Genomic DNA, 18,358 nt, shown 5'->3' on the forward strand with positions numbered 1-18,358 from the left:
ATTATTCGTTGTTTCATCCAGTTTTTTCGATCAGCTCGTCTGCCTGCCACACGGGGCTTTATTGTGCACCATCTGGCCACCAGATGTCACTGCGCTGCGATGTTTCGAAAGATTGAATATTTTCCGAATCAATTGTTTCTGTTGTTTCGATCCCTCAAAAACTCAATTTATGACATAACTCAAAAAAATACCTTCCGTTTCCTAATTTAAACCCCATCAGAGAAGCATATTCAGACTTCACTCCTCAATCTTGGGGGTTCTCACTGCGTTTGTTCATCACCGATACGATTAAATCGTATCGTATCAGTTCCACAGGAACCTTTGATCCCAGCTCGGCGCTGGCTGCGCACACTGCCTGCGGTCGCAAGACTTTTCTGAGTCTGCGCAGATTCCGCACAGACCGTGCAGTAAACCTGAGCAAGCTGCAAGAACTCAGTCGGAAAAAGACATCACGGTGTCATGCAGAGTTTGGGTAGCGTTGTACTTGCACTTCTGCACAGATCTGTACATTTGAACCAATTATATTACAATAACATTACAGAACTGCGGAAATATGCGCTGCAAGACTTTGGCTTAAACTTAAAACAGCCACCCAGCGCTGCAGCAGAGCCGTCTCCACAGAACAAGAGCGCCACTTGACAAAGAAGGTTGTAGGCAAATGCCACAACCTCTGGGGGTATAAATACCGCTGTCACCTTCTGGTTTTCTCATATTTTCCTTTGAATAACATAGACACGGCACTGTAATACATGATTTATTTATGTATGTATTATTTTGTGAAAGGGACTCCAGGACCTTTGGTACCGTCATGCCGTGTGTGACGTCACGTTGCTTTACATTCCAAGCGTGTGCGCAGATTCGGCGGTGGACACGATCATTAGGCTTCCACTACACTGACTGTGTAACTGAGGGTCACTCACTCAATAGTCCCCCTGGTTTACAAAGCACTATATTGTCGCATTTATAACCCATGTACATTGTCTTGTGGAATATTATTATTATTATTACAATGAAACAGAAATATTGTCAGTACTCAGCACACTTAGTGGCTGATCTTTTTAAATATTATTTAACCAAGTCAGTAATACTTATTTCTATTTATTGTAGTAGGCCTACCTCTTTACCATAATGTATCTTCATCAAACTAAATCTGATCTATCTTGTAACTATGTGAACAAATATCTATTAACTGAAAACCAATGTAGGTATTAAAGACAACTGCTAAAAAAACACACACAGTAAATAACTAATTTAGTTTCCGAGTCTGGTAATAGAAACAGTAAAATACAACTTTTCTTAACTTATTTATTAACAAGACCCCGTTTGAGCTGTGACCGCATATCTCTGTGTGACCTTCAGTAAATCATTCTGTAAATTCCCGACTATTGTAATAAAACCCACTTCTTGCTTGTGAAAACAAAAGGGGAACAAGACCAAACCAAAACGTTTGAGAAAATTAGCAAGTGACACACCTGTAACACGCCGCGTTTTGATACACAGCTTTAACGCGGTTTGCAACAATAAATGAAAGCGCGTCGAACGAAAGAGTTTAATTTGATCAGTCGTTTCAAAAGATGAAATCCGCATTGATTGGAAACATTTTAATCCTCTCACAAGACGTCACACACGGAGTGGACAACAATAGCCGGGAGTTTCGTACTGGGTGTGGGCTTCACCTCTTTGTAATGCACATTAACAGACATTTACACCCCAGCCCATGTGTCTGTCTCTACTGGCACAGTGTGAGTGTGCGGCGCGGCTCCTCCCCAGCCGGGGGCCGGGCTGCGGCTCCATAACCCAGGCGCTGCCCGCAGCCCGCAGCCCGCAGCCCGCAGCCCCGGCACGCACAGAGACACTCCCGTCCGACAGCCGCAGGTACGACATCATCTGTTTTTAGGTTTTCATCTGCAGGAAATGTTAGCATGCGTAAGATCCGGACCCACTCGGGTGATAACTGTAAAACATGGTAAAACACGTATTTTGAAATGGTACGATTGCTGATGACGACTGTTGTTTTGTCCCGGGTGAATTTGTTTAATTTCTTGTTGATATTCGCAATTTGCTGATGTGCCATGTAGACGACACATGTAAATCACTGCAGTCATGCTGGTGTACAGGGAGTCTGGTTATATGGGATGTCTGTTTTAAACCGGTGTGGTTTCGCTTGTGTGTGGAAACCAGCGCACTGGGAGTCTGTTAGTAATAGTTATAGTAAGTGTTGCGCAGCGGCCGCCTACAGAGATACCTATAAAGCTTTGGGAATAATGCATTTTACTTTAGTGTATATTATTTAAACGTCAGGAATGTATATATTTTTTCACAGATTATAGGCTACCAAAAAGATGCGACCACAGTTTCCATCAGTAACCCGGGTCCCTTCCCGCGGGGGGCCTCATGGCTACCCACAGGGGCCGCGCTTCAGCCCCGACCCGCGGGCGGCATGGGCAGTGGTGCCCCCGGGCCGCAGGTCGTGGCCGCGCTGTCCGCCACTGAGCCACTCTAGTCCCGCTACCGCTAGGCATAGTCCCCAAGCCGGGGCGCCTAGAGGCAGCAACGGGGGTTGGAGTAGCCCCTATGACAGTCACTACAATCGGCGGGTACCAAACATGAGGTCCCCCTTACAGTCACCTCAAAACTGGAGAGCGGACCAGCACAGAAAGTCGCAGTACAGCGCCATGAGCCAGGGAGATTGCCACGTAAGATGCTTAATAGCAAATATATTTTCAATTGAGGACGGTTTGTAAAACATGTAATATGGCAAATTATGCTCATCATCATGTATAGTATACCACTCATACAGGCACACTATTCAAGTTCAGTAGGTTACGTTTTAAAAAACACAATGACTTGCCTTCTTTCATCCAAAGATCACCATAGTGTGCCCTCTGCCAGATAATTAGAGATCATTAATGCACAGAGACCAGAAATATATTAAAGTAATCCAATGTCATAGCTCAAATAACTAATCAAACATTATGTGGAAATGTTGTTCTCCCAGTAGACTTAGCTGGGGAAGTGCTACTTTAATGTGTGACCATGACTTCTCTCTCTCAGCAGGAATTTCCTAGACAGTCTCCCTCTCCCCTCTCGCAGGGGACTCGGACAAACTATGGTTCCAAGTCAGGACATGGGCATTTCTACAAGCCCTCCATGAGTGAAGACCCCTGGATGGGACTGCAACCCGTGATACACAGTGTGGAGAATCACCAGACCTCCATGAGACCCAATGCCCACTGCCTGCCCCGTCCCCAGAGTTCCCAGCAGAACCACACAGAGAGGCAACCCCTGAGGCAGACCTTCAGATAGGCCTGCTGGAGTGTCAAACAAGATCTGAATCCCATGGTCCTATTGTTGGGTCTTGTGATTGTACTGTGTTACAGGCCTACCTGGCTGTGGCCTCACAGCACCCAGCATTCCTGGCAAGTGGGCAACACCACAACAATGTTTCAAAACACGCAATAGTATTTACAGCTTGTATACCAGACAACTTGCTGATTGTACGAGTGCTAACAAACTTTTGAGCAGAACAGAACTGTGAGGACTACAGAAGCTGAATTGTTTTTCAAATTCATCATTTTTTCTGTTTGCCCTCCTTGCCCCCCAGTTTTGATGATCAGGGGTAACAGGAGTCAACATCAGAATCCGTTTTAATGTATAGTATATTGACATGTTTTATGGTTTTAAGCAGCACATTGTGCCAAAAGAGCAATTTTGGACAACAAAAATATTTTAAGTTGATAAAACGGACTCTGTGTCCAAACTGGCACATCATGTGAAGAGCCACCGTGTCCTGATCACAATCTACAACCGATCAGCTAACCACTGTAAACAAGATGCAGAGCAGGTCAAAGGCACATTTGTTTTGAGTTTTATTTCTACATATTCATCCATTTATTTTTGATATCTTGTACAGTAAATGTATACATTTTTATTGATCCTTTATTGTATTCTGTATTCCTTGTTATACCACTTCAAAATGCTTATTAAACATGAGTTACGTTGAACAAAGTCCTAAGCAATGGTATAATAAATACGCAGCTGATATGTCTGAATCACAGCAATTATATTTTGTACAGACCAAATATGAAAAAAGTACAGGAATTTCCCTCCTAATTGTGAGAGGACCAATGAAAACAACTATAAGGTACTGGAAATAAAAAGGTGTCAAATTACTTGGCAGAGACCAAAGTGAATTTCCAAGGCGACTTAAATGGCATCTTAAAGCGGTAACGAGAAGTGGTAAGATACTGTGTGGTCTAATACGCACCGACAGCTGATTACAGGACTGTGGCAAAGAAATGTGAGCAAAGGCAGTAAAAAGTGGAGAAGCAAATTTATATTGTATTTATGTTAATATATAGTAAGTAGTCTATGAACAGTCAAAATAACTAGTAAAAAAAATAGTTTAGAATGCAGTTACTCCTTTAATTTTAGTGTGATTACAGATACTGTAAACAAGACCAATTCATAGCCAATACAGTCATCTGAGGTATTTATATGAACAAATATTTAAAGCAGCTTCATTAAAAGTAGAAAATATTTTTGAAAACCATTTAAAATGTACATAATAAAAAAGTCAAAATTGTGCATTATATGAAGTTTAACATAAATAATCTAGGCAAGTACATTATAAGTCAAAACACCTGTATACATTAAGTAACAATAGACATTCCCTAAAATTCTGTCTAATTGTAGGCACAGGTATAGATAAAGCAAAAGTATAGCATATCCTTTTCTATTGAAGTGTCACTGAAATGTTTTGCAGGTCTTCCATGGCATAGATGGAGAACTGTATATTTTTTAGATGTTATTTATACTTTATGTAAAAAAGTTTGGAATATGAAATCATGTCTTCTGCCACAATATATTGATGTTATTACTTTCACAAATAAATCTTTGAAAGTGTTTGCTAAAATTAATTAAATCTCAATATCTCTCATAGCCCCTTCAGCTCACACCTAGATAGTGTCAAAATATCACTTTAAAAGGGATTGTATTTAAATACAAATTGTATAAGATGGGCACATCTCAGGTCCCGAGAGTTAACATATCTATAGTTCAGGTACTGTACAGGCAAGCATCAGTTCCTTTCACTAAAATGGTTAGAGAAAAAGCAGCATGAATGCCACATTAGCTCTAGTCTTGGACTACCCAATGTTGTTTTAGGTAGAGCAGTCCAAGCTAGTGCTAATCAAGTTCTGTGAAACTACCTGGACACCCAACACATCTTGTGCTAGATATCAGTTTAAGATCTTATCAAATGACTCAAATATCTCACTGAAAGTTGATGCTTTTTTCCTACAGTACATCCACCCTTTTTATATTTTGGAAAGACTATTTCAACTTCACTTGGCTGTTGAGCACTATTTCCATTGTAGTGCATGTAAATGTAAAGTTGAGAATACATACATACATACATACATACATACAATATACACATTCAGACTAAAGCTGTAAAGCATTTTTTTAAATTCTAAATTAAAAGGTCTTGTGCATCACAAACAGCATTAGATAGCCAATAAATAAAATGCAAAAAATGCTTTGTATAGAATACAGATTGTACTGCAATACAAAATTCTACAATTTAGAAATTCCATTCCAAAATCTCACACTAACATACATTACTGTGCTGTGTTAACAGAGACTGGGCGAGGTGACTGGAAAGATTTAAGTGATGCAAATGTTGGAATGCACTGGAATCAATGCAAACGCTGCAGATCACTCTGGAATGTGGGATTGTTTACCAGGCCAAAATCTCCACTGCGCATTCAGCTTCTGTTGGTGGAAATAAGAAAAAATAATGTTTATAACCTTACTGTTTTTCCTACAGCCAAGGACACAGCAACACTTCATTGTCTACAGAAACTATAGTTACCATCAAGAAGTAAGGCCATGAAAAGCTAACAGTCTGGGCTTGATAATGACTTGAGTTGTGAGACAAATTCTGTTCTTGTTGTTTTTCCACTATTCAAGAGTTATGACAACACCTCCAGAAACCCTGAGACAGCTTTTGACATTGCAAAGTACATTTGTTTTAAGGTTTAAAAGTTGCTTAATTGAACAGGAAAAGTACACATCTTACTCATACACTATAGAAACACTATTAGGAAGCGTGCTGACCTTATCACATTTTGGAACTCAATTGTTAAAGAATAATAAACAGTCATGACTGCACTGTACAGCCGCTGAAAACTTCACCTCCAGGGTTTCTCCTGTGATTATATCCCATAGTCAATAATGTATAAACATCCTAAAAACACAACATTGAGTATCCATTTACAAGTTTGGAAGAGAGATTTAATTAAATGTAAATAAAATTTAAACATTGTATGCTTCAGGCAGGTTTACAATAAGATTGTGTAACATGTTTTCAGGTACTTTTTGTGTGTGTTTGTACATGGTTGGATGTGGTCTCTGATTTTACACAAGAGAAGCCCAAACAACCCTAGCCCTCTAGCATCTGCGATTATGTTTTTGCCTTTAGCCATATCGACAGTGCTTCTGCTGAGGAAAGGGAGTTACTTTCTTAGGCTGACAATTGCCAGTTTTAACCAACAAAGGTCTCCTAACACCTTTTTAACTGCAAAATAATATACATGAACAGAATTTTGGTGAAAGTCATAAGGTAAATTCCTACTTGGTTACAGATACATGATCTCAATAATAATAATAATAATAAGGAAATCTAGTGGTTAACGTGGATTTGTCAGTCAGACAGTTAGGGTAGTCGGGAGCGGTTTTGGACATTGCCCTCTCTCAACACCACAAGTGCTCCCTCCAGCTTCCTTACACCCCCCAATCCCAGTAAAGGACAACTCATAAGACACAAGCCATTCCAGCCTTCAGATTTCCTTTAATAAACTGAAAAAAGAAAACATTGTATATATTACAAAATATCTGTACAGACAGAGGTACAACCCAAATATTTTATTTACCCCCCTCAAAGCTGAAGGAACTAGAACAATTTACTTCAAGCTTTTTTTTTTTCCTTTTAATTTTTAAATTACAAAATAATGCAACCAAACTCAAGTGGTATTCTGCTGTAGGTTTCAGTTGGGAGCCAGAAAGCAGGGGTCAGAGCGAGGGGGAGGGATGACACGCTGTCCCATCACAGTATCACAGAGTGTGCGCCCCAGTTTGGGCGTCTGTCACTCTAATTCATTCTTACAGGCTTAACACCAGGTTCCAAATCTTTGCACACTACGCGTCTCTGTAACACAAGTACACTGGCGGTGTGCCTTTCTTTTACACAATTAAAGAGGTTCATTTTTTGGTAACTAAATTAAAGTATCTGCGTTTGTCTGCGACTTAATCAAATCATATGACTGTGCCGGTCTGATTTCACACCAGCCTATGGTGTTGTGTAATGGGTAGGGGGAAGCAGCAGCAGGGATGAGGGTTGCAAACTGTGTGTATAACGGAACCTGTTTTTATCAGGACCTTTTTACAGTATTGTGGACATGTCAAAATTACAGGTAGCTGACAGTGGTGAGGAAGTGTGTGTATGCATGTATGTATGTATGTCTGCCCAAAGTGGATATCTGACCATTATTTTACTCCTTAAAGGTATGGTAACCACCAAACGAAGTGCAACAGATTACTATGAGGGAAGAGGGCTTATAGTTTACAGAGACAGAGCAGGCAGAGATGAGACAGACCAGGGGGGAGGTGGCAGAGTGCAAACACATCAGCTCAGCTCCACAGGAATGTGTGCCTGACGAGGCCGGCAGTCCCACACAGAAACACCAGGGGTTGGTACTGTATCAATCAAGATCAAACAGTCTTTGCTTCCATTAAACCATTCCTATGTAATTTACCAGCACTGTTGTGGTCGGGAGATAGAAAAGAAAGAATAAAAGAATAACAAACGAAATGATGCTTAACCATTCAGCCACTGACTCCCAATTCTGATTTCCCATGGAAAAGGTCACTCAGGGGTCAAAAGATTAAGGTGAAGGAGGCACATGGTTCGGACTTGAGGTCCATCTGGGTCAAAGTTGAGCATCAGCTGCTAACCGGTCAGCAATTTCTGCATCCTCTCAGAAATTTACCCCTCACCCGAAAACAAGAATATTTTGCAGCCCACAATCCCCTCCCACAGACTCCCACATCTGACTTCTGAAGGAAAGAAAAAAAAAAAAAAAAATGCTGCAATTGCTAATTCCAGCCCACAGCCCAATCACACACATTCCCTCTATTTTTACATTACCAGTATTACTTCAACCCTTTTAAACAATCAGAAATCAGGTCTAATAGTATGGCTCAAGGGATTTCAGAAGCAATGTCTAATGAGGGTCAGTGGGAACTGGTCTGTGTGGACAGCGAGGGAGCTGAGCGGTGTCCCTCATCAAACAGCTGTGTTGCCAGGCTGTGACTGAGGACGAATAGGACACAGGACTCGCTGCTCTGTGCGAGCGACATGCCTGGGATTTCAATGACAGTCACACACTTGTATCAACCCCTCTTCCTTCCAGCTTAGTAGACAAAGGAGAGAAAGAATGGAAAAAAAAAAAAAAAAAATATGAAAAAGAAGAATCTAAATCTCTGGCACCCCTTACCCCAGAGGAGGTGTGTGATCGAACACTCTCTCAGCTAGAGAGGGTATTCTGAGGCCCAGGACTTGCAGCTCGTGACCCTTACTACTTGGGGAGCTAGCATGGCCAACCTATGCTCTCTGCGAGTCCCTCCGCCCTCTATTCAGTGTGGCCTCTGGCAGGGGCCCTGTTCCCATAGTGAGTGGTCATGGCAGGGTCAGTAAGGAACACCCTTCCCTTTGCTGCCACCTGGCGGTTGGGTCTGGGGCCGGCCATTTCCCCGGTAGCTCTTACTGCTGTGGCTCCACCCAGAAGCTCCCTGGAACCCAGGGGCCCCTGGTTCGACAGGAGCCCCACGTGCGAAGCGCAAGTCCTGGTCCCCAGGGAACTCTGTGGAGGCAGCACTTGGGGGGAGGGACTGGGAGCCGGCACGGGGCCTGGTATGAGGAGACTTTGGGGAGTCTGTAGACTGAGTCCGGGAGGCGATCCCCACTGAGGATGTTGCTGCCCTCTGGTGGCTAGAAGATCGCACCGAGACATGTTGCTGAGGCTCTGCTCCTCTGGATGCTTCAATCTTCCGGTTGTGTTGTGGATCTACCCTCCAAGTTGGCTCCTCCTCCCGGGTGTCTCCTCTTGGCCCCACCTTCTCTTGCCCCAGGTCTGGTCTTGGCCCTGACCTCCTCTGCCCAGGCTCCTCCCTCCCCATGCCAGGCTCCACCTCCTGCTGAGAGATGAGCTGCAGGAGGGCTGCAGCCACAGCAGGATTGATGTCCTGTGGAGCTGGAAACTCTGGGTCACCCTCGCTGGGAGCTGAAGGGGCTCCTGGTGGGGGGCCAGGGGGAGAGGGTGGTCTTTTCTCAAGGGACAGTGATCCCTGGCTCAAACCCACAGCCTTCCGCCGGCTGCCTACACCGTCTGAGGGAGCAAAACAGAAGAAGGGTCAGAAACCAGAAGCGCTTAGCATCACACCGATTGCCCTGTAACAGGAAGTAAGGAGAATACATCTGCACGTTTAGTTTTTTACATTCACCACCATGCATTTATTTGAGGAGTCTTTCCATAACCTTAAACATTCTAACAGAGAATAGTGAAAAAAGAAACCCAAGATGTCCTGGATGGGACATCTGAACAGGACTCTTCTGCTATGCTTTGCTTACTCTCCAAATTGGACTAATCGGACTCTGGTCTCAAAGGTAAGTTACTTCCTGGGGCTCCCGAGTGGCTCAACTAGTAAAAGCATGCACTGGGAAAGCAGGATGAGCCCTATAGTCTAGACAATGCTGGCTCAAATGTGATTCATAGCCACCTGTGACCACAATTCCCCAAAGGGGGAGTGTACAATTGGGTGAATTCTGCCAAAAGTGATTAGGTTCGAAATCAGGGAGTGTTTCCTTGGCCTGCTGTGAAAATGGAAAACCGGTGGCTATTCAGAAACTTGTGGGCCTGCATTTTTGCCACTGTAAGCTAAATCACATCTCCAAGCAAAGCTATAGCTCTGCTGATTGTGTTACGGGGTCTGTGTGTACAGAAGCTGATGTCATTGGCATCCTCCAAAATGGCCACTTCTGCCATCTCCCTAAGGTCAACAAAGTTAAAAAATAAAACTATTAGTAAACTACTCCATATCAAAAATACAAGGAATGTCTCTCTGCCCTCTGGTTGCAGCCTAGCAGACATATTTGCTCAGAAACTCAGGGAAATTAAGATGGGTGGCAAATGGCTCTACTGCCCCACATCATGCAGAACATGCATTTCAGGGGCAGTACTGAAACATTGCCTGTTGTGATGCACCCAATCACATACTGAACCCCTCACATCACACAACCATACAACAAGCTTCACATTTTACTGCAGTAATTGACAACAGGGCCGAAGTCACATGATTTTTACATTGTGTGGCCGTTGTATGGACAAATGTGATTGATCAACAGGACTATTACCGAGTCCTCTGCTAGTCCACTGGACAACCTCCAAAGAGTATTACACACAGCAAAATGAACTGAAAAAACAGGAATTAAGTTTACAGTGTAATACAACACACTAGTATTTTACATTCACATATACATTTTAATATTTCTGTAGTACCTGCACTAGCCTTGGAATATGGAATAATACTACCTGTACAAACTTATATTAACTTACAATAATTAAGTAAATCCCCACACATAGGACTCTAAGGTAGGACAGGGTATGTGAATTTTGGAAAAGAAAACTACTGAAGTTTATGAAGTGTGTATTTATTTTAGTAAAAACTAAAATCTATAATCTTTAGTCACTGGCTTGTTTTCACAGACATCTAATTAAATGTTAACTTTTGAAATGTTTTTCTGAATGTTGGCAATTAATCAAATGTACAGCAGTCTTCCTCCAATAGCTTTAGGGAGCAGTTAGTGGTCACTGCATCATGGGAAACAATTGAGTGAAAATTGGACCTGACAGACAAATGGGACTACAGAAAGGATGGAAGTGTTGTTCGAGGTTTGAGGATTGAGGTCTGCAGCAGTCGATTTATTTTATTCTTTGGCATCAATGATTAAACTGTCTGTTATGGATGTCAGGTGCTGTATTTATCCTTAGTCTCTGCAGAATTATGCAAAGAGTCATCTTCCAACTCTGTTCCGGGGAACTGAAACGCACATGCCATTTTTGATTGGTAAAGCAAAGGGTCCGAGTGCATGGGTAAGCCAACTTTGTTGCAGAGACAATCTAGTAGGTTTCATAGGTCACCCCTTAAATTGCACATTCGATTAAATTGAGACCCTAGTAATGCTGTCTGAATTTCTCAGATTATGCTCTGTAGCATAATCATATTATGCATATTCCTTATATGAAGACAGGGTATCCCTTTCATTTTAAGAAAAAGGGAAAATAATTGTAAACATTTGGTGCATCTGGATACAGCCCTGAAAGTAAGTCTGGTTTCATAACTATAAATACATTGCAGAATTAAACCCTCAGTGAACCATGACAACTTAGAAGTTCAAAATATGGTATATGTAATATTTAAAGGAAAATAATGTGAAATTCTTACCTTATTTTGACTGATATTATACAGCAGTTTATTGTGAGTATGTGAAATGTAAAAAAATGAAGACATGCATGTGAAATCTAAGGTTCAAAACATTTATTTGGATTTATAATTTATTATACTTTCTTCATAAAAGCTGACATTACAAAATGTTTTTTAAAAGCAATGTTTTATGGAAAAAGATTGCCAACAGTATCCCTGTAGAGTGACAGAAACTGAAGTTTCAGCAGTTTGTGAGAGGTGCATGTTATGACCTTATCATTATCCTTTTATGATATTTCCTTGACTATATTTACATCACTGAAAGCAGAGTGTACAGAAGTATAGTACAGAGACTCAGTGTGTTCCCATACAGTGAAGAGATGTGCTGAAGCAGCCTTGTGTAGTAACTTATAGATCACGAATGTGGGACTCATTTTATACATGGGAGGCTTCTACAATCTGTACAGTCTGAGTTCTCCACTGGGGGAAGTTTAAAGAGTGCAGCTAGCAGCACACTGACAACCTAGTCCAGAGTAACAAATCAAAACAAAAAAATACACCATTACAAAAAAACAACAACAACGTTTTGGTTTGAAAAGAAACTGAAAAAATATACAAAAAATGATGAGAAGGATTTCTATTCATCATCATGAACAGCTAATGGTTGGCAGAGAGCTTTCTGAGGTTTTCCCCCCACCCCCAGCCCTGCAGACTAGCAGAGCCCCAGTGTGTCGTGCCCCTAGAGACTGAACACAGACTTGCCCTTGCGGTCGTTGGCGCTGTTTGAGAGCGGCTCCTCTGACTGGACCCCGTTACTCTCGTCTGCTTGCTCCGCCCCTTCCTGGGGTTTGATGAGCTGGCCCAGCAGCAGGGCCAGCAGGTTGGGCAGGTCTTCTTGACTGACGGGCAGGTCTGCCACTGGTGCTGGTTCCGGGGGCTCCGGATGGGTGGAGACAGGCTGGGCGCTGGCCGTAGGCTCCCCCCCTTTGTCCTGCTCCTCCTCCTCTTGTTGGCGCTGCTTGTGGTGCTCCCTCTGCTGGTTCGAGGCCTCTGTGAGCGCAGACAGAGACTGGGTGAGGGCCTCCAGCTGTTGCTGCGTCTCAGGGTTGGAGGAGACATTGAGCAGCTGGGCCATCTGGGGCAAACTTAGATCTGTCTGTCTCTGCAGCAGGTTCAGCAACACAGCCATCTCACTCTGATTGAGCTGCTCGGTGGCCTCGCCGAGACCTGCAGAGGACAACACACAAGGGTCAGATCACACCACCACACCGGTATACACGTATACCACACACACAGGCCGCTTTGCAGTGTCACAGTGAACAACAAGACAAATCCCACCATTGTGTGTGCTCTTACCTCTCACTTCCTCACTCCCGCTCCTGCTCTCTCCCAGGCTGTGCTGTCAGTGGGGCTACAGGCTTTATAGGAGTTTGATGTGTGCACTAAACAAGACCACTGACCACACAGTCTTTTTAGCTCGCTTGTTTTTCTTAAGTTATACATTGACAATTAGAAATGGAAGGGGAAAAAAAGCTTTGAACAGTCTGTCCGTCTCATGTTTATGAAATTCACAAATATCAGCGAGTAAATAACATACATCATACAGAGACCTGTCATATTAACATGAGCAGCTTCAGATCAAACTGAGTCAACGCTAAGAAAACAGTACATGCTAACCTGGCCTTGTGCGCAATTAACAGCCTGATGCAGACAGTCATGCAAGAGAAGCTATGGGTAAACTGGACAATTCAACTTTTATGGAAATGCTAATTTTAATACATAAGGGCTTTGTAGTTATATTACTTAATATGCGTATGTGTGTTACATTAAAATACTGTATACATCTACAGGATTATAGGGCTGTCATGCTTATATTTAGTTAAGGCATGGGGAGTTTGGGGAGTCAAATACAAGACACTGGGCCAGTGCAGCAAAACTACATAAAGCATATGTCAATTGTAAGGAAACCAATTCTGCTCAGGGTTTGTTTAATGCATTTCCAGAGAAATGGAAAACTAATGTCACACACCACACCCTCTGTCCTCACCCTTCACAGCAACATTTAAGCAGCCATTGCAAATTATTCAAATTAGTATGGGAATTGCAGCATTCTGCAGAATAATAAAAAGGTGCTTACAGATGGAGCCACAAATCCCAAAACAGGTTAGCCTAGGAATTATGCTCCAAACACCTGCAGCAAAATCTTTGAAGACCTTTTTAGCCACGTCACAAACATCACATAAAATAAATGATCATCCCATACAACTAGTTGAATGCAAAAACTAGGGTTATGTCTATATTTGATGCATAGTCATGCAACTCTATATTAACAAATTCTGATTTAAAACACAGAGGGAGTTCTGCCAGTGATCTGACAAGTGGAAAAGAATCAAAGACAAAATCTCTTTCTAGTTCAGCACGTCATTGAATCATACCATTCTGTCAATATAACTACACAAGTGAAATCGCTCTCTGCATTTTAATGGAGATATCTTTCTGTGACAACATCATCATTCTGTTGTGAAAGGTAATATTAAATTCCACAGGTTTGATTTCTGTGGTTAAAAAGGAATAAAAGCTGCAATGCAAGGAATCCTTAAAGGGCAACACTGACAGATAGCTGATATAAAAACACTTTCAATTACCACAATCTTTAGAAGTTGAGAGTAGAAATTGTGCCTTTTGTTTATGTAAAATCATTTCCAAAGTGATGTTATTGATGTAGTACTCTCGAGTCTTGACACTATTTCATTCAAAACCCTCAACCTATAACTTCCCCACAGAAACGAGTGATTGCTCACATTGTAATTCGTCTTGAAAAACGGTTGCCAGTGTGGAGTTTGTTCCCATATATAAAACAAAAATAAAAACGACTAAGTGAATCTTTTCTTGTGAATTAATTTGTAGGCTAGATAGGACTGTGAATGCTGGGTTTCCTGCAGCTATATTCAGACCAGGTGACGAGCCCAGCCACAAATCGGTGCCGCCTGGCAAGCTCTTGCTCCCTTGATTTCGTTCACTATGGCTACACCCCTCCACCACTTCCCCAGTCAACAAATCTGAGACCACCGTGCCAGACAATTGTCTGGTGGGAACCTTGGAATGTAAAGAATATGGAAATGTATCCGTCACCACTGGCAGCCAAAATTTGGAGACCCTTGGTAATAAAATACATTTCACAATTAATGTAACTACTGCTTGCCCTGGGGTGAATGGGGATATGTATTGTTAATGTTTAAAAGTGAAATCAAATATTTTGTAGATTTTAAAACAGCAGCAATACTGTGGTAACAGCAGCAACCAAACTCTGTATTGAGAACAATTATAACACAAGCAGACATGCATATAACGCCAAAACCAAAATAAATTACTATTTACTGTAACATATTAGAAATACTAAATTAAACTAAGTATTATAGGAACATTCTGAATCATACTTCTTGGTTAAAATAAAGGTAATTAGATATTGAAAGTGATTCCCTAAGGTGTGCACAATGTTTGTATAATGAAAAGTAAATCACCACAAATAGAACCCTTAAAGCTATGTATGATCAGGTGTGATCATCCTCAAAAGAGACACAGAAAGATAGAGTATTATTCCAAACAGTTTTTGATTAGAGTTGTTTGTAAAGCTGTGTTAACTAACCTATGAAATGATTGTTCATATCATTATATTTGTATTGTAGGTGTGTAGTTAATTATTCAGTTTATATAATCGACTGGAGAACATAGAAAACAGCAACCAGATATTAGTTTATTGTCCGTGGCTGGAAAAAAATTGAATTGTTTGTTTGTAAATTAGAATATAACTAATCTGAATATGTCCTGGTTTTTCATTTGAACTATGGGGGCTGACGGGGACAGACGGAGCTCTGACCTGCAAGCTCGGCAGCAGAGATCCCAGCAGGGTTTGGATGGCTGGGCGGGGGTGGTGGGGGCACACCAGCAGGGCTGATCGGGGGGCGGCTGTTCTCACTGCCAACGGCTACAGCAAGGTCCTTACGGGGCACTTTAGGGACAGGCACATCTTCGGGCATCCCACTCTGCCGCTGGCGCCGGCGTTTCTTACTCCAGAGCTCATGGCAGTCCTGCCAGTGAGGGAGACTGGTATCGAAAAAGAAAGACTTGGTTAGAGGCGAGAGGAAGTGCAGCACATTTTCCGAATTAATGAAATTAATAAATATATATTTTTTTAACAAGGAAATAGAAAGGTTATGCGATAGGCTTTTCTATGAGCGTTATATAAATTACATATCTATGACGCCCACCCCCTCATACGTTTTCTGTCCAGCACTGTGAGGTGTGCACGATACTCACTCTGGGGGGGCCATCTTGCTGGGCTCCACATCATTCAGGAAGTCACTCTGCAGGGCCTGCTCGGCTGTGCAGCGGCGGGCCGGGTCAAGGGTCAGCATGCGCTCTAGCAGGTCCAGTGCTGGTGCTGGGAGACTGAGGGCAGAGAGGGAAGGACACGACGATGAGACGGACACACTGAGGGACAGACACAACCCTCAACCATGGGATTGCTTGAATGTAAACCGCTCACAGCCAGGTGTTCCGTCATTCTGTACAAGATCCAGTACAGAGTCGAGAAATGCAAAAACAACATGGGGCGCTGGGCAAGAGAACAAAGCACAATACTCTTACATACACAGACCTGCTGAGCAGTGCATGCAGTTTGAATGCTGATATAATAAACTCCTTTGAAACACACTGGTTGCCCTTATGCATTATTCACAGTCCTGTCAGGATGAGTGATGAGGATAACGCAGTGCCTTTGATGGAGACAGACAAAGCAGGGCATGTGTACGTCTGAACTCGTGACAACTTGGATGCATGTGCACCCTCTCAGACAGAGCTGACAGTGTGGGTATACGTATAACCCAGACTCCTCTGAGAGACAGTGGAGCTGAGGACAGAGGTCAGAGTCCCCCACAGACAGACAGACGGCGGTTATACATACAATGCAAATTCCTCACGCAGGCGCCGGCGATACTGCTTTTTGGGTTTCATGGTGTTGAAATAGGGCAGCTTGATGACATCGGGCCACACTGCAGGGCAGGGGCTGCCACAGAGCCGGCTGAGGAGAGAGCAGAAAGGTCAGGCACAACCTTTACACTTACGTTATAACAGCAACATGCGTCTGACCACTGTAACAGTTTTTAAACATGCCAAGTCAGTGTTTGCCAGTAGGGGCGCTGTTACCTGATGAGCTCTAGCTGAGCCAGCTCCTGATTGGCCTGGAAAATGGGCTTCTTTGTAAAGAGCTCTCCCAGGATACACCTGCACAGAAGTACACACGGTCAAATACAGAGAGAAATTCAAAAGAGAGAAACTGAAGTAAAAATAATAGTTATATTACAAAAAAGAGCTTGATGTCCTTAAAACTTCTATTGAGGCATGAAATATAATAGCCAAGTTCCTATAGGCAGATTTCCAGTAAAAATAAAGAACAGTAACAGTAAGGCTGCCTCCTTACAGCAGCAGAGCACAGCTTCAATAACCCAGTGTGAGAGCGACAGCGTGTGGACATGCGCAGACAGTGCAGCCTGCTCTCCTCTGTGTGGGAGCAAGAGCTCCACTGAAACCAGCAGTGCAGCAGTGCATGCGATCTCAAGCTGCCACTGCCTTGGCTATAAATCCCTGCATCCACTTCGCAAGCTGTCACCTATTATGCTATATCAGATATCACTGGCTGGAAAAAAGCTTTGAAAAACAATTTTCACACCTATCCTTTTTTAATTTTAATTCACAAACCTTTAGAGAAACTATTATTACTCTATTTCTTAGCAGACACCCTTTACAACTGTTACAAGATATCACATTTATTACATTTACCAGCCCAGGAACTGATTGAGAAGCTCACCTCCAAGGACAGATAAATAGAGAAGACAAGAATGTTTTTTTTTTTTTTTTGCTTTTGTTTAAATTTGTTCGTTTCTGTACAGACAACCTGGCTTTGTTCCATGTGCTCCAGTAGCTGGGCATTTACTGGAGCATTCAAGGTAAAGTACCTTACTCACTACATACGTAATGCTGTCCAAACATAAACTACAGCTTTAACTTAAATGCAGGACACACAAGGCTGAGATGGCTGTGAATACAAAACATAATGCGGTTACATGAGCTACAATATTTTGTGCAAGTAATTGCTGAGCCAGGGAAGCATCTGTGCACGTGGGAAAGGGTCAAGATAAGCCCATGGTGTCTGAATTGAGCCAGATCATATTAGTGTAGCCCAGTGTGTGACCTCTGAAGTATGCACCCAATACACTTAGCTCTGTTAAACACTAAAGCTATTGCATGCACCAAGATCCCACCACAACTGGACTGGTCCAGTCATCCCACCAGACTCCTGTGTGATTCATCTGAATCAGAGGTAAAAGTCTTCCACACGCTGTTGTGTTTGTGCGGAGTATTGGGTGGTACACACATTGTGAGGTGGCTTGTCAATCGGCAGGGCTGCGTGTGAACTGTAAGGCAGTGTGCACACGTGCTGTGCAGTGTGGCAGGGCATGGTGCTTGCCATGGTGACTCACCCGCAACTCCACACATCAATGGCGGGGGTGTAGCGTTCCTCGCCCAGCAGCAGCTCGGGGGGGCGGTACCACAGCGTGATCACCTTGTTAGTGTACGGCCGGCTGGGGGAGGCAGCACACAGATGGACATCAGACAGACAGGCTAAAAGGGTTATCACTCTCTCACATACTCACTACACCAATGCTGCAGTGAAAAGGCTGAAGTTACTGCAATCTTCTGTATTGTGGTAAATCACATTTGCATGCAGCAACTCCAACACCGGACTCCCTTTGCA

At 42.8% G+C, this 18,358-nt stretch overlaps 2 protein-coding genes across 5 annotated transcripts in view; one reads left to right on the plus strand and one right to left on the minus strand.

The window, feature by feature from the left end:
* Positions 1–1,524: 1,524 nt before the first annotated feature.
* Positions 1,525–4,008, plus strand: LOC136746438 (M-phase-specific PLK1-interacting protein). 3 transcript variants are annotated; one of them, XR_010816398.1, is made up of 2 exons: positions 1,525–1,875; positions 3,055–4,008. XR_010816398.1 is itself a non-coding variant. In XM_066698931.1 (2 exons), the coding sequence occupies exons 1-2, from the start codon at positions 2,343–2,345 to the stop codon at positions 3,304–3,306; spliced, it is 606 nt and encodes a 201-aa protein (XP_066555028.1). In that variant the 5' UTR covers positions 1,884–2,342; the 3' UTR covers positions 3,307–4,008. The 3 variants fall into 3 exon arrangements, 2 of the variants coding, with proteins under 2 accessions (XP_066555028.1, XP_066555029.1); XM_066698931.1 differs by lacking the exon at positions 1,525–1,875 and adding an exon at positions 1,884–2,696; XM_066698932.1 differs by lacking the exon at positions 1,525–1,875 and adding an exon at positions 1,884–2,696 and having other exon boundaries at positions 3,058–4,008.
* Positions 4,009–6,833: 2,825 nt separating this feature from the next.
* The window catches only part of cdk12 (cyclin dependent kinase 12), a 33,261-nt gene continuing 21,736 nt past the window's right edge, over positions 6,834–18,358 (minus strand). Inside the window, exons 8-14 of one of the 2 annotated variants that reach the window (XM_066698934.1) lie at positions 18,084–18,185; positions 16,750–16,827; positions 16,508–16,624; positions 15,862–15,993; positions 15,422–15,648; positions 12,307–12,771; positions 6,834–9,449 (exon numbers count right to left, since the gene is read on the minus strand). In XM_066698934.1, coding sequence (XP_066555031.1) covers positions 8,752–9,449; positions 12,307–12,771; positions 15,422–15,648; positions 15,862–15,993; positions 16,508–16,624; positions 16,750–16,827; positions 18,084–18,185 — 1,819 coding nt within the window. In that variant the 3' untranslated portion in view covers positions 6,834–8,751. The remainder of the gene's footprint in view (positions 9,450–12,306; positions 12,772–15,421; positions 15,649–15,861; positions 15,994–16,507; positions 16,625–16,749; positions 16,828–18,083; positions 18,186–18,358) is intronic. The other variant, XM_066698935.1, reaches the window with a different exon arrangement.

Source organism: Amia ocellicauda, chromosome 3 (assembly GCF_036373705.1).
Source record: "Amia ocellicauda isolate fAmiCal2 chromosome 3, fAmiCal2.hap1, whole genome shotgun sequence".
Classification (NCBI taxonomy): Eukaryota; Metazoa; Chordata; class Actinopteri; order Amiiformes; family Amiidae; genus Amia; species Amia ocellicauda.